This window comes from Falco rusticolus, chromosome 2 (genome assembly GCF_015220075.1).
Source record: "Falco rusticolus isolate bFalRus1 chromosome 2, bFalRus1.pri, whole genome shotgun sequence".
NCBI classification, from domain to species: domain Eukaryota; kingdom Metazoa; phylum Chordata; class Aves; order Falconiformes; family Falconidae; genus Falco; species Falco rusticolus.
This window is the reverse complement of record NC_051188.1, coordinates 17,984,341-17,999,853: the sequence shown is the minus strand read 5'-3', so window position 1 is coordinate 17,999,853 and position 15,513 is coordinate 17,984,341. Positions and strand designations below refer to the sequence as shown.

Below are 15,513 nucleotides of genomic sequence, written 5' to 3'. Positions count from 1 at the left end.
AATGTAAATAGACAATTACAAAGTAAATGATACAGTAATCTCAGCAATTATGATACAAATACATCTAAATCACTGATCAAAGCCGTAAGAATTGAATACAGAATGACGTATTTGTCAAAACAGAAGTATCAAAAGTAAAGACGCTTTAATTTAAAAAAAAGTAAAGATACAGTGTTACATCCCAAATAATGTATTTTTATATAAATCTACAAAGCATAGAAAAAAGGAATTAAAACTGAACACAAGTACAAATTTAGCTTTAATGACAGTGAACATGAACTAAAAAGCTAACGGGTAAAGAATAAGCAGCAACTCAAAACTACCTACTTGTTCCTGAATCTCAGATTGGTCCATGGCAAGAGGTATTAGAGTTCCTACAATAACATGAAGGTGGCTCTCTAGAGCATCATTGCAACACGTAACTGCTGTGTGGCAAACATGATGAAGAAGATCACAACAGAGTGAAAAGCTGCGCATAGATATATCTCTGATAACAACAGGTCTGTCACAGGAAACAAAAAAGTGAACTTAAAGAAATACAAATTGTCATTGTCTCAAGTATTAACCTATTATACAACAGGAAACAGAGGAAAAGGGGAAACAGAAATAAACTTCATTGAAGTAACTGATTCTAAACTTTAAAATTTATCGACTCAATCAGCTTGAAGGATTTAGCTCAGGAGACAGGAAAACTAAAACACATACATAACTTTAAAAAACTGAGTAAAAAACTTAAAGAAAAATATATTCCAAAATGGAAAAAAAATCCAAACCCAATCCAAAAAGGCTTTTAGATTATTATTTGACAGAACAATGTTGATGGAAACAGAACATGCTCTCAACATCCATGGAAAACACGCTCTCTGAATGCTCCTCTCTCACACACAGCCTTAAATAATAATAAAAAAGATTCAGGTTACAAAGGACACCTAAGGATTATCTAGTCCAACTTCCTGCCTGCAGCAAGGTCAGCTTCAAAGTCAGATCAGATTATCAGGGTTTTCTAGAGCTGAATTATGACACATTCCTTGGATGGAGAATCAATAGCCTCCCTGAGCAACCTGCTCCAGTATTTGACTACTCTCACTGCAAAACTATTCTCCTTTATGTCTCACCAGAATTTCCCATGTTGCAACTTGGCAGGTGCTACCTCTTGTCCTTTCACTGTGGACTTCTAGGAACAATCTTGCTCTACTGTCTCAACAAGCTATCTGCCCCTCCAGAAACTGGAGAACAGAAAACAGATCAACTCCTCTTACCCCTTGGGGGTCTTCCACTCAAACCATTCCAGTTTGTCATTATCTCTCATGTCCTGTCTGGAGCGGCCCCACACTGGACACAGTGGTCTTACTGCAGCTTGGAGGGGAATGACTGCTTCCCTCAACTTGCTGGCTACATTCTTGCCAGCACACTTCAGTAGAGTCAGCCTTCAGTGATGAAATGCACACTACTGACTCACCCAGCTGTCCTCCAAAACTCCTGGGTCCTCCTCTACAAAGCTACTTTCTAGCCAGTCAGCTCCCAAGCCTGTACTCATGCATGGGGTTATTCCAGCCAAAGTGAAAGACTCAGGATTTGTTCATCTTCACAAGGTACCCGTTTGTCTCACGCCTACAACTAGATGAGGTCCCTCTGAATGGCAATATCGCTCTCCAGTGCATCAGCTGCCCCTGCCCCCATTCGGTGTTGATCACAATAATAAGTCTCATAGTAACAGTATTTACCATAGAACCCACACCTCTCCGATATTTCAGGGTATTAAATACTTTCAACAAGGAAAGCTGTCAACTTGCATGTAAACTCAGTGACATTTAGGTGAATAACTGTCTTGGAAACCCAAAGCTAAACCTCAGGTAAGAATGTATCTCTAGACTTGATTGAAAGACAAGAATCTCTATTTAAATCCTAAGCCCGATGAAGTACCAGATTTTCAAACGGAAGACAGCTAAGATGACATGTACGGATTCTCACTCATTTTTCTAAGCCCCTTATTGTTGAGAATGTGAACATTAATACTCTCTATTAACACAATAAACACATTTTATTAGACATGTACTTAATTTGCACTTAACTCCACAATTTCAATTTTTCTCTCATATCCTTAAATTCCTAAACACCCTTTCTGGCATCAAAATCTCCCAAAATTTCTTATTTCTACAATTTGATAGCCTATTATATAGAGAAAATTCTGCAGTATAGCAGAATACAAGAACACATTTAAACACAAGGGACAGCTCAAAACATTCCATATTTCAGTCAGCGTTCTAAATTTAAATTCTGAAATTATCAAAGAAAGGCTATTTATTTTTTTCCTTCAGCAAATTTCAATTCTTTCTACAAATGAATTAACATCTAGTGATACTGAAATGTAAGGTTACAAGAACAAGGAAGCACAGACAGAAAGATGAAGAGATAATTGCCATCTTTACCTTCTATTGATGTGGTGAATCAGGGTGTAAATCACATCTCGGAGGACAAAAGCCCATGCTCCTCCTAAACCATCTTTTATCTCTTTAAGTAACAGACCAACAAACAAGTGATAAATTATAAGAACTCTGTGTTTCTTGTAAATGTTGTTTGTACCTGATGCACGCTTACAAAGGGCTAGAAGGATTTTCTGGAATGAATCCTAAAAATGAATAAACTATGAGTAAACCCAAAATTTATAATGCCAATACAGATATACTTTATATCAAGAAAAAACTTAAGTGATAGACATATATTTTTGTTTTCAAAGGACATAGACAAAAAAACCCCTTTATTATTTTTACTACTCTAAACAAACAAAAGACCTACATAGAAACCAATTCTCCAAGCAGGATTACAAGCCACATACCTCCTAATTTTCTTTTTTTTTTCCCACCCACATGAGAAAGGTTACATACATTTTTCAGGAAAGCAAACATTTGTGGCAGTTTTCACCAACAGGAGAAACATCAAATAAAAGCCATTAAAATATCAGCGCTTCAAGCTATATCCTTTCAAACACAATGTTCATACATACAAAAGGCATTATTTAATATAATGTATCAATACAGATTGTAACTGTTAGAACTGTAAACTTCAAAAAAAAAAAGTAACTATCTTAAAGTTCTAGGCAGGTTGTATTACATTTTAAGGAATTTATTCCACAGGCTGGCAATATTAACTTTTACACTCAAAAGATTTAGACAAACATCATCCAGAAGAAAGTTTTTCTCTTATTTTTCAATTGTTTATGGATAGGCAAAGTAAGTTGTTGACAATATATGCAATAAAGTAGCATAACCTTTGAAAAGGTAAGTTTCTTAGAAACAATGCTACAAGATAGCAATATGTTTATGATTTATTGCAAGGGCTGCATATTTTTATATGCTTTCTTATTTGCCTTTAACAACTGAAAACAAAATGTCTAAAAGTATCACAGAATATAAAATTCCACACTGTCAGTAAGGGAAGGTAACTTTGGTATCTTAACTGTAGAGAGTATTTAGATAAAATTGTCCAAAAGTGATTATTTCAGAATGTTCTTTAGACATATGCCGAAGAAATAAATTGCATCTAAATTCTGTCTGGTACATACAAATTCCCCCAACCTTTAAAATAATCCTTTCTACTTATCTTATTTCATACATGTTATTTGCATGTAATAGTTCAAACATGTAATTTTTGCAAGGTTACTGTGTCCCTAAACTTAGGACTTCTTTAATTTCAGCAGGCAAACAAAAGAACAGAAAGGTTTCTAAGGTTGTATTTTTTCCTCATATATACATGACAAAAATGTCCAATTAAACCAAAACGTACCCCTAATAGAAATGTAAATATTATAGTCTACAAAAAAATAAAATCATCATTACATACTTACAGGGCTTTTAGAAAGAACTGCTACAATACTTTTTAATTTGCTTTTATGACAGTTGCTAATATAGTCCAACGTTGCCTTAATCACATAAGAAGGAAAATAAGGAGGATTAGGAGCAGGATCCAGTTCTCTAAATGAATAAAAAAGAGATTGGGTTTTTTCCTCCCAAAATCAAACCCCCTGTATTAACTAAAATTAATCTCACTGAATAAACACATAACTCCTAGGAAATCTCTTCTCCTTTCAGTAAGTAAGAAGGAGCAAAATCATCCAGTGGCATGACGTTAATCTTATTTTTAACTGTCTGTTGTCCCTCTATGGCAGTTCTCTAAGTTGTACTTTCGTAACATTCTTTTATTATTTTTTGAAAGGCCATATTGCTAAAAACACACACGTTTGTCTCAACTAACACACAGGAAAACCTAATTGCAAGCCATGGGTAAAGCTTCTGCATTTTGTAATTGTGGGGAAAACTTGGTTGAGAAAAAAGTAATCATGACTCTTCCGATTATAAAAAAAGGGTAGCCAACTTTTCTGTGACCTCAAAAAGAAAAGAAATGTATCACGATAGTAATAAAACAGCAAAATCTAAGTTTCATCACTCTTATTCTTACCATTCCTTTCTTAGAAAGAAAAGCCTTCATTACAAGCAGACACCACAGTTTGTTAATAAACTTGCTGAAACAAATTTCTTTCAAGTTCTGAAATCCTCAGCCATTTAACTTTTGGCAGATTTTCATAAAAATGCTTTGGTTTCTTTCAACTTTGTATTTCTACAATAAAAATACCTTCTTCAATAACTTTGGAAAGTGTAATGTTTTTCCAAATAGTCCGTGTCTAAGCACAAAAATCTGGAAGATTATTTCCAGATCTAATTATGCAAAGAGTATTTTTTTTAGGACAACAACAAAGACTGAAAATCTCATAAAAATTAAGATATTTATGGGGCTAGAATATTTCTATTAGTTAGGAATTTGTTTATTTGGCATCGCTTAAGCAATCCCCTTACCAAAGGCAAGAGCTGCCACTACAAGAACTGCTAAGAAATGGTGCAATTCACTTCTCAATGACTTCTAAATATTTAAATATTAAATATTAAATATTTAATTATTAATATTTAAATATTAAAACAATCACTTTAATTTAGACATTAAAACCTGACCAATTTTACTCAGTCCATCCAAATGTGAACTAATTCCAATTGGCATTGCCATAGTACAGCTCACCAACACACAAAGACATGCTCTTGCCCACCCATTCATTCTTTCATTCACTGAAGCGTTACAGAGGTTCTCCTTACTGATACTGGGGAATAACTGAGAAAGCACGCCTATGATACATCATTACTAATGACAATAAAATCCTTGGATTTTCAATTTCAAGGCCACCTCTTCTTATGCCTGAGGAGTATGTTTTAATGCACAATGTTACACAAACGCACTCAACATTAAGAATATCTACAAATACATACCTTATATATTTATTTAGATGAGCTTCTTCTTCTACCATGGTATCAGATGGTTCATGTAAGGTCATCAACAGTTCAACCACAATCTCTGGTAAGTTATTATGAGATAGATTGTCAATTTGCTAGAAGAAGAGAAATAGTGTTTTAATAAGAAAAAAATATTTTACATAAGTAATTCAGCATTTCTTTTCCTTATGAGAAAACCCATTTCTTCCTGTCTGGATTCTCTCTTTGTTCAGTTATCCGTGACATACAATTCATTCAGACATTAAGCCTGGTTAAGTTTTATCTATGGCAGTCACAGTAGAACAATCTACTTTCCTCAGTACCTAGGAAAAAAAAATTGTTTAATTTTACTACTAGTTCTGAATACAGACTGCCTTTTGGAGAAGATGGCTCCTCATAAAGCATTAACAAAACACTGAGGAAAACATGACTGACTTAGACATATGACAGGGAACTCAGGCTGTATATTGAATGGTAAAAAAATTTTTTATTACATTCTGAAAAAAGCTATAGTTCAAGTCAACTGTCTGCCTGAAAGTTTCTATTGAATACCTGAAAACCTTGGGATAAAAATTTAGCTTGTTTGGCTTTATTAAAATAATTATTTTGTATCTATAAACTTAAACTATTTACATTTTTACAGAGTATATAAAAGTTTCTTCCAGGTCTGTTAAATGCCATAGAACTCAATTTACAGATTTAAAACCGATACCTGTTTTCCTAAGCAGTTTTCATCCTTAAGCATGTCGTAGACTTCAGAAGCCACATCTCTTTGCTCTGCTACTTCACCCTTTCCATGGCTTTGATAGGCAAAATATGGGAGGATATTCACAAGTATCTTTGGAAAACAGTCTGCTAGAACCTGCCTCCAGTCTTTTTCAATCTTGTTGGCAAGTGATTTCACATCTTCAAATTGACTTCTTATCACCAGGTGTGGAACCAAAACTTTGTAACAAGACCTACACATAGTAAATACATTTCCAGAATGTCCTTGAATTGGATTTTTTAAAAAATCTCAAGCATAATATACCAAATATCACTCCTCTACTGTTTAACTAAACTTGCAATTATTTTTTAGCTACTGTATACAAAAACATCTCACCATCATAAATGTAACAGACAAGATACCTGGAACACATTTTTACAAGCTGTCAATATATTATCTTACAACAAAATCCTGATGCATAACTACATTTAGAAATTTGAAAACCTGTGTCGTAATTGTAAATAAACCTAAATAAATTGCTTTCATACAGCAAACTTACCCATAGAATTCCTCAAGGCTAGTATAGTTCAAAAGAACATAAGGAAAAGCAGACAGGCTATATCCACTGTCCTTTATTTTCAGCCACTCCATCACCAAATAGTCTAAATGTGATGTCATGAAATCTTCTATACTTTTATAGCCAAAAACATCAGACACTTTTTTCAAAACCTGTACATGAAATAAGATGTAGAAATAGCATGCAGATTACATGATACTATGGCAAAGTGACAGTACTACACCTCCATGTCCCCACCCCTCAGCCTTTTAAACAATATTCATATAACTCAGCTCCTATTTAGCATAAGCAATTTTTTAATTGCCATTATCTCGAAAGACTGCAATCAAGGAACTAAAACTACCCCATATGAGGGGTAAGCAAAGAAAGGACAGCCAATACACATTTTGCTGGGTGGAGACTGTGTAAAAACAAGAGGCAACAATCAGAACAGATAAAAAGGAAAGAACTTGCACACTAAAAAAATGACTGGCATTCAAGGCTGCAGTATTAACAGCAATTATTGCAGTACACCCTTGTGAACTTCAACATAAAAGTCTACAAGATACATACCATCCTCCACTACTTAGTTTACATATTTTCCACATTGGAAAACTCTTATTATTTCCACTGAGTAGAAAGGGTTTTTTAATTGAGATCTGCAATCTTTAATGTCAAAAATTTATTTGTATTTCAAATCTGTGCTTTTAACATACAAGCTTTACCATTAAAACTGCCTTTTATGATGTCATTTCTAGGGAAGTTGTTAAATATAAATACAAATTCATTCAGGTATCGAAGTGCCACATTAGTCACACTTTTACAAAATTTAACAAATTTCAATAATGACAAAAGCCTTTTGTACTGTTCCAATTTTAACCTAATTCTAGTTTATAACCTAAATATAAAATGGAATTTTATACTTGCCTTTTTCACAAGGTGAGGTTCTAAGCCATTCTCTTTCACAGACTGGCAAATGGCAAACAAAGCTTGCTTTTCACAGATGGGACTGCAACACAGAACCATGGTTATAAGCGTCAGCAGAACTGCTTTTCCATTACACTGTCTGTCCAAAAGATCTTCAGGACTTGCATCACCGTTGACCTTCAGTAAGAAATAATGAACTCCTCATACAAATATTCTGTTAAAGCAATCTGCTAACTAATAAATGAGCATAAATAATTAAAATTAAGGGCATTGTCATAAATACTGCTGAAAATTTTGCTTTGGTTGCTTAAAAATTACTTCTTCCAGCTGTCTGCTCACTCCTTACTGCCTCCAGCATGCCAGCACACACAGCAATACCTCATACACCACAGGTTCATGTTATAGTATCAGCAGTTTAAAAAAAGGCAATGCACTTAACAGAGAAATGATGGAAGCATTGACAAGCCTGCTTTTTGCTCCTCCCTGACGCATATAGGAAAGAACTGTCATGCAATTCAAATGCAGTTCTTCCCCTATTAAAGCATGGCATTGACAAGTGATGAATCTTGGATAAAAGTAGCAAGAAACTGCAATGAAAGGTCAGAAGCTAACAGACAACATCAGGCTGCGGTGACAGAACAGGAAGCCAAGGCAACAGAGAAATGAGACAAGACAACAAAGAGCTGGAGGTGACAGTACAGAGAGATGCAGTAAGATGACAGAGATGAGGCCTCAGCAGCAAACCCAAGCCACAAGACTGCAGGGAGAGGGAACAGAGAGAAAATAGATGACATGCCGACAGATGACAGCATGACAGAAAAAAAGTGGAAAATGTAGATGATGTAGATGACTTCATGTGGTAGCAAGGAAGGAGGAAAAGTGAAAGACACTGACAGAAAAATTAAGTTAAAGAAGTTCCATGGCAATATACATCATTGCATTTCCAGTCACTGCACTGAAGTAAAACTTTTCCTTCACTTTAAGTTTCTTCTGAATAGTTATTTTTTAAGCAAATTTTGGTTTTGTGAAAACCACTGCTCTAATACCACTGGAAACCTGATCTTGCTGAAATTTAAATAAACACATAATCTGAAATTACATTGCCTCTTATTCACTATTTATATGTTGTCTAGAATACTGAGGCTCCATTTTTCTTTGATTCTTAGGTATCACAGTATGGAAACCCACAACAACAAGTATGATATAGAAGAGTGGTCTGGAACTACAGTGAAAAAGTTTACAAACTTCTAATGTGGACAAAACAGTAACTGGATGTGTAAGGATGTTTCTGACTATCACCTTGTTTCATCACCGCATATTATCAGAAGCCCAGAAGAATTAATGTTCTCTGAAAACTAAACACGATCATTTTAAAAGACATCTTAGTCATAAGATGAAAACTAGGCAAAACAATGACTAGATGTTGGTACCAGATTTCTCATTCCTTCCTGAACTCTGAGATACACATTCTCAAAAGCCTTTTGCTGGAGCTTCAAGGGAAGAGGTTCTGACATTCCAGAAGAATCTCTCTGTTTCACATCTTGAAACAAACTTCAAAAAAAAAGAACGATAATTATTAGCATAACATTTAAGGTACAGAATTACTGCATATTGTGCATATCAAATAAGATTCTGGTTTTTCTGAATGTCATTATTTTCTTCTTAATTTTCTTGTACAGCAGTCTTTCTTTCCTCTTGTGGTAGTTCATGTCACCCCCCCAAAACTGTTGATGTTAATGCATCTGTTGTATGGGAACAACAAGCGTTTATTTGTGAAAGTAATACCATTAAGGCCAAAGACATTTGTCTTGACACTGAACAAAATCTCTCTCATTTTGAAATACACTCTGATGAAACCCCTGAAATTGTGCTTATATATGCTGGGAATGGATGTGTCTGTATGAGAACCCTTTGTGATTTTACACTTGCAGACAATACCACTGTGAGGTTACATTATCACCCTAATATTTGTATTTGTAATTTTACCAAAATTATGGGATGCAACTTTTAACTACTCAGCCCCTGTTACAACCTATCAATAGTTACAACTGGACTACACACCTTATCAAAATTTGCTACCTAACCCCATCAGGACGAATCTTACTTGCTAAGAAAAGTGTTACAACATGACGACCCAAATCAATCGCTAAAATGAATCCAGAAGAACGGACAAAAAGCCATTCTTACCATCCACCATGATATAGGGAAGATATACCATGTCCTATAAAGGGTGAAGGATGGAAATATTCTAGTGCCATAAGCATCTTAATTTTAATGAGATTCTCAGTCTTTGTTGTTGTCCTAAAAATATCACTATTTGCATAATTATATCTGGAAATCATTTTGGGAATACATTTCTTGAACAAATTATATGTAAAAAGAGTTTCTCAAAGAATTTATTTTTTGTAGATAAAGGCCCAACCCACTTTGCTCTTTGTAATAAAAATGGGAGCACCACAGTGGATTGGACCAAATGTTACTCTAGCTACTTCTAAGTGACTATTAGCAGACACCTAAGATCACCATATGCTTGCCTTGTATTCATAATAATTCTTTGAATCTAACAATTGACTACTGGTGACCTAGGCAGATCATGAGTTAGAAGTGGTGACTGTACTTAGTATCCTTCAATGATTTCCTCTTCCACGAATTTGTTGCTTCTTGAACCCCTGAAAACATCCAGACAGTTGAAGATAGTAGGGTAACACTCAAGATAACTGAATGTTCTATGAAAAAGCAAACCCTATTTTATCAGAATTTTGAACCCGTTAGCTTCACCTGATGTTGCCTAGTCTTTAAAAAAGAAAAGACTGCCAATCATCACTTAGTTCCACACCAGATTTTCTAGAGTTATGTTATACCTCCTGCAATTCAACACTTTTTGTGCTGAAGGGCTCCAGTTTATGCAACCAATAGCTGTGTGTAAATTGTTTCATACTTTTGAACACCCCTCCTCTACTCCTATTCCACTTCAATTACATCTTTTTGATGCATGGAGAAAGAACTATACACAGTATTCAAAACACAAGATCCATTGAAAAAGTTCTTATGCTACACATTATACCTAACCTATTTCTAGAGGGTAAACAACTATTTCCTATTCAAGTTTTGCATAATAAATTTAGTGCAAAATTTGCTATCACATATAGGGTTTTTTAATATATATTGCTTATCTCTCTATATATAGATACAGATATCTCTCTCATCACAGAATACTTAAAATGTAGACAAAGTCTGAACACCTTAACCAAAGTAACTTGGTAGGTTTTTATCTTCTGTTAAGATTAAAGCCCCAGAAGTACTGAAAGCAGCAGCTGTACAGTAGCAGAAGTAACACCCAGTTAAGCATTATTCTTACAAATGGAAAGAAGATCTACATTATCACCTGGTAATTGACTTTGCAGCAAGCATACGAACTTGATGGTGACTATCTGCAAGAAAACGTGGGAAAGCATCATTCACAGGTAGATCTTCATTTATTACATTAAGTATTGCCCACTTGCAGTGAGGATCAGCCTGAAAAAAATTAATATTGTGGTTTAAAATATACTGAAGACCTACAATGGAATATACACTGATGAAAGCAAAAGATCTTCAGATACTGTTTTTAAGTACACTTTAAGTATATACTTAACATGCTAATGAATGTCAGAAAATCTGGCATTACCTCAAGCATGGCTTTCATGCAGTTTAAAAGGGCCACTCTTACTGGTGCTGTGCATTTCCCTCCTTGAGCTAAATGCCTAAAATAAGGAAGATTTGAATAAACGAAAAGGTTGCCAACCATTTTGAGAAGAAGTCTAACAAGTTAGTTTCTGCTGCTCACAGTTCATTCTTTTGTGCTCAGTAGGCATGTTTTGGAGAATTGATAATCTACAGTTGTAAGCAATGCTTATTTTTGGTTGTTGAAGTTATCACTTTTTAGAATTACAGATGCAATTTGGAGTACAATCAGACTTTGTTAATGTACAACAATGTAGCATTTATTGTCCTAATACTATATTAAGGATGATATGATTCTTTGCTACAAATACAACATGACAGAAAATCTGGAAAGTTAAATGCTGGATAAAGATATCACAGGATACCAACAGCAAGACACACAACAACACTACAGTTTTCAGACTGACAGCAAAGTTAAAAACTTTATGCCAAATAGACTTCTGCATTAAATAGATAAAACATACCAAAAGGCTCCAACAACTGTCAAAAATTGTCCTTGGGCATCCCCTGTCTCTTCAGCATGTGTGTTGAACTGGGTCAGCCCTACTGCTATAGGAAGCAAATTATTTAGAATTACTTTGCAAACTTCTTGATCTCGACGGTACAAAGAACATACAGCACTGTAAAGAAAGCAAGGAAAAATATCTTGAAACACTGAACAGCCCCCAAATCCTCTAGCTGTTGAACTAAAATAGCTCTAACACATGCTGAGTAGTTTCGCTCTTACGAAAGAGGTCTAAGAAGCATAAGAACATCATCTTCAGGCAAGAGGTGTTCTTCAACAGGGAGCTCTTTCAGCAGGATCAAGTACTGGGAAATAAGAAAAAAAAAAAAAAGAACAATGGAAAATAATACTTAAGAAAATTACAAACTATAAAACATTTTCAGTAACTCTTACATGAAATCATGCAGCAAGGATACCTATTGTTAGCTCCTGCATGTTACACTGACCATCTTTTCATGCAAAGACTATCACACTGTAATACAGCTCATGACATTTTTAGTTTGGGCAGTTAAAGCCATGTCCTTTTTAAAGTAAAACACAGATCCTATTGTACTAGAGACTAATTCTAGCTATTTAGCAAATAATTAATGATAAAGGCAAGATGCTTATACTTCTCAACTCTTCAGTTTCTGGCTTACAAATTCTAACTGCTGTTACCCCAACCACAGCACATTTCAAAACACTAGAAGTAGCCATTTTAATGTCTTCTCAGGGGACCAATGACAAAAGACAAGAATATACACATTTAAAACCAGCATAAATACAGAGGTGGGTCTGCTGTAATAAAAGCTCACACTCACCACATGCAGATGCAATGGCTTAGCACTATCAAAGACACTGCCATCAGCAAGCATTAACAGCTTCCTCCGCACATCAGAGGCTCGGAAGCTCACTGTCTGAATTTGGACTGTAGTTACACAAATACACAGGAACCTCAGAATTTCAAGGAGAAGTAAATCCTGCTTTGTCAACTGTTCTTCAGCTAACGGGCTCAAAGCACCTGAAAATAAGATCTTCATGTAAGAAATCCTTCTCCAAGGACAATAAAGAGTTGTTAATATTTTAGGTCTTTACAAAACTAGTTTAGGTTCTCAGAACAGGTAAGAGTACTAGCAACCTTTATTTGTTATTGAGCAGTTACTGCATCAGTAACAGCTTCTTGAGTGTGCTTCCCACTTCTACAACAGCCCTCTCAGAAACAGAGGCTTTTCATTTTATGTGCCCATACATATGGCTGATTTGTCCATCAAGGTATCAGTGAATTCACCAGAACCATCTGCATCTGTGTTCTTTTGTGTTGTTAACTATAACTTAAGAATATATTTTAAGCTATATATTTTAAACTATATTCAAAACTTCCAGAAAATGAAATGATGACCAGTACTACTATATTAATATCCTCACTGAAATTTCAATTACAACCTAAACAAAATAGTTACAAATGCCCTTTTCCTGTCACACTTAGAACCCTTGTAACTTTCTGAGATTGCAAACTTTATTAGAATTATTTATTTTAAGACACTTATTCAACATGATGGGGAAAACAGACCACCTGCTGTTTGTGGCATAAATATCCTTTTCATTCAACAATAAACACAAGACACAGTCCTGGTTAAAAATGAAGATACACACAATTTTAAGAAAGAATTTAAAACAAAAGAGAACATCAGTGCTTATAGCTGCTAATAGGAATAAACAGACAGATTCATGTTCCTGTCTGGGTCCAGAGACATAAGAAAGCTGACTGTGTCAAGAATTACTGATTAGGAAAAGGAGAAAAATTAAATAGGACTATTTTTAAGAAAAGGAAGCACAGCCAAAGGACAGAGACGGGTATGCTACAGACACTTTTTCTAGTACCTTCTTTGCCAAACCTTCTGACTGACTTTGAACAAGTTAGCTAGCTTTTCTGCTTGCATTTTACTATTTATAAAATAAAAAACAAATTTATCCTTTCAAATAAGCTAGAACACTTCAGTTAACATCTTTAAAACACTAATGAGGTACAAAAGAATTATTACTGTTTAGAAAATACCTGGTTCAACCATTACCTGCTTCAAATACTAATAAAGCAGCACAACTTTCTATCTGTCTTTCAAGCAAAGAGCAATCTGTGAAAACAAGCTATTGCAAGTAGTTTTGGGCACAAAGAAGACTTACCTGTTACGTTTTGCATCTCACCAGATTCATTTGTGTCACTGACATCAGTCACTGAATGGTCATCAAATAGATCATCAGATACCTGGTTATCTACTTCCATTATACTCTCCTCAGGATCATTCCCCATTACACCCACTTGTCGCAGTACACTTGGTTTTCCAGTAAACGTCATCTAAAAGAAACCACCACATCCTTTTCAAGTTGGTTTTTAAGGACAGGAGAAACACCACAGGCATAACACCAGGAAAGACACTACAGTTTCCCAGCGAACTAGAACAGGTGAAGACGGTAAGGGCTACATTGAATTGATGAATTCCATTCCTTTGTGATAAACCAGCCTTCTACACACATGAACTGTTGATTTGAAATATTCTCTTTAGGATACAAGCTTCCTAAGACAGATGCTAGTCTCTGTGTTTTAGATTGTTAGTATTTGAAAAACAATTCTGTCTACAAGACTCACAAACTTCTCGCTATACTTCATAGTTACAAAGAAATGGAAGGAAGGCATATGATCTTTTTGAGGGCACACTAATTACTGCTTTCCCTACCAGATTACAAGTCAACAGAAGGTAAGACTCTTGCTTCTCACCTGAAAAAATAAAGGATTTTGCCTCCTTTGACCTGACTACAGGACATTGTGCCAAAAAGAGAAGTTTTAAGAGTTGGGCTAAACACAGTGATGTGGCACTCTATGACTTTTCTCAGTGACAGTCATTTACAGCTAGAAGATTTAATACCCATATAATCAACAACTTTAAAGTGTTTTAAGGTACATAAGCCCATCAAACTACAAGAGAAAAAGCTTTAAAAATTTTACAAGTGCACTAAAGTTAAGTGTTATGTGTTACAGAAATACATTCTGTGGTATAAAATCTGTATATACTTTTACTCTAATACAGTATTACAAAAATTCCAAAACCCTCGAATTTTTTATGTGAGCTGGCATGCTAACCTTGATCAAATGTTACCCATTGGCTCTCATTTTTTCCCTACACCTGCATTCAAATGCCAAATAAAAATGTTTCCAGTTAGGAATTCTTTACAAAGTTCAATGTCTTTTGATTTATTTTTTCAGTAATAAGTATCTCATTTGGTGTGCCTCCAAATTATTATACTGTAAAAACAATCCTTTGGTAGAGGAGCGCTGCATCTAGAAACAGATAGAACATACTTACCAGATTTTTGCAAATATCTACAAGATCATTAATAAATTTTGATGTTAACAAACGCAGGAATATATTAGACAGCATCTTATTAGCACTGTTCTGTAAGAAAGCAAGATGTACAGAGAGGTTAATTCATTTTTTTCAGGTACCATATATATGATATTCAACTTTGTGATCTCATTAATGAAGAAATAAATAAAAATTCCTTTATAAATTTTACCTTGGTACAATTGCATAAACATTTTGTACACTGCATTATCAAAATCCTCAAGGAGTTGGTCTGGGCCTCTTCATTTAGCTTGTTTTTTGACTGAGAAATGCTTTCTCCGGCATAATGAATGAGAGACTAGTAAAAATGCAAGTTACAATGCCTCAGTTAAATTCCTTTATGCACTGGCACATACACAGCACACACAGAGACAAAAGGACATGATTCTCATTCATACTCATTC

At 34.8% G+C, this 15,513-nt stretch overlaps 1 protein-coding gene across 4 annotated transcripts in view; it reads right to left on the bottom strand.

Moving 5' to 3' along the window:
- ATM (ATM serine/threonine kinase) overlaps nucleotides 1-15,513 on the bottom strand; it is an 80,289-nt gene that overhangs the window by 43,425 nt on the left and 21,351 nt on the right. For all 4 annotated transcript variants that reach the window (XM_037376742.1, XM_037376743.1, XM_037376746.1 and 1 more), the window contains 16 exons: nucleotides 15,282-15,407; nucleotides 15,071-15,160; nucleotides 13,893-14,064; nucleotides 12,533-12,732; nucleotides 11,955-12,037; nucleotides 11,692-11,847; nucleotides 11,172-11,247; nucleotides 10,890-11,020; nucleotides 8,935-9,055; nucleotides 7,505-7,681; nucleotides 6,581-6,750; nucleotides 6,028-6,274; nucleotides 5,313-5,431; nucleotides 3,845-3,971; nucleotides 2,430-2,629; nucleotides 328-502 (listed from right to left, as the gene is read on the bottom strand). In XM_037376742.1, the coding sequence (XP_037232639.1) occupies nucleotides 328-502; nucleotides 2,430-2,629; nucleotides 3,845-3,971; nucleotides 5,313-5,431; nucleotides 6,028-6,274; nucleotides 6,581-6,750; nucleotides 7,505-7,681; nucleotides 8,935-9,055; nucleotides 10,890-11,020; nucleotides 11,172-11,247; nucleotides 11,692-11,847; nucleotides 11,955-12,037; nucleotides 12,533-12,732; nucleotides 13,893-14,064; nucleotides 15,071-15,160; nucleotides 15,282-15,407 (2,370 nt within the window). The remainder of the gene's footprint in view (nucleotides 1-327; nucleotides 503-2,429; nucleotides 2,630-3,844; nucleotides 3,972-5,312; nucleotides 5,432-6,027; nucleotides 6,275-6,580; nucleotides 6,751-7,504; nucleotides 7,682-8,934; nucleotides 9,056-10,889; nucleotides 11,021-11,171; nucleotides 11,248-11,691; nucleotides 11,848-11,954; nucleotides 12,038-12,532; nucleotides 12,733-13,892; nucleotides 14,065-15,070; nucleotides 15,161-15,281; nucleotides 15,408-15,513) is intronic.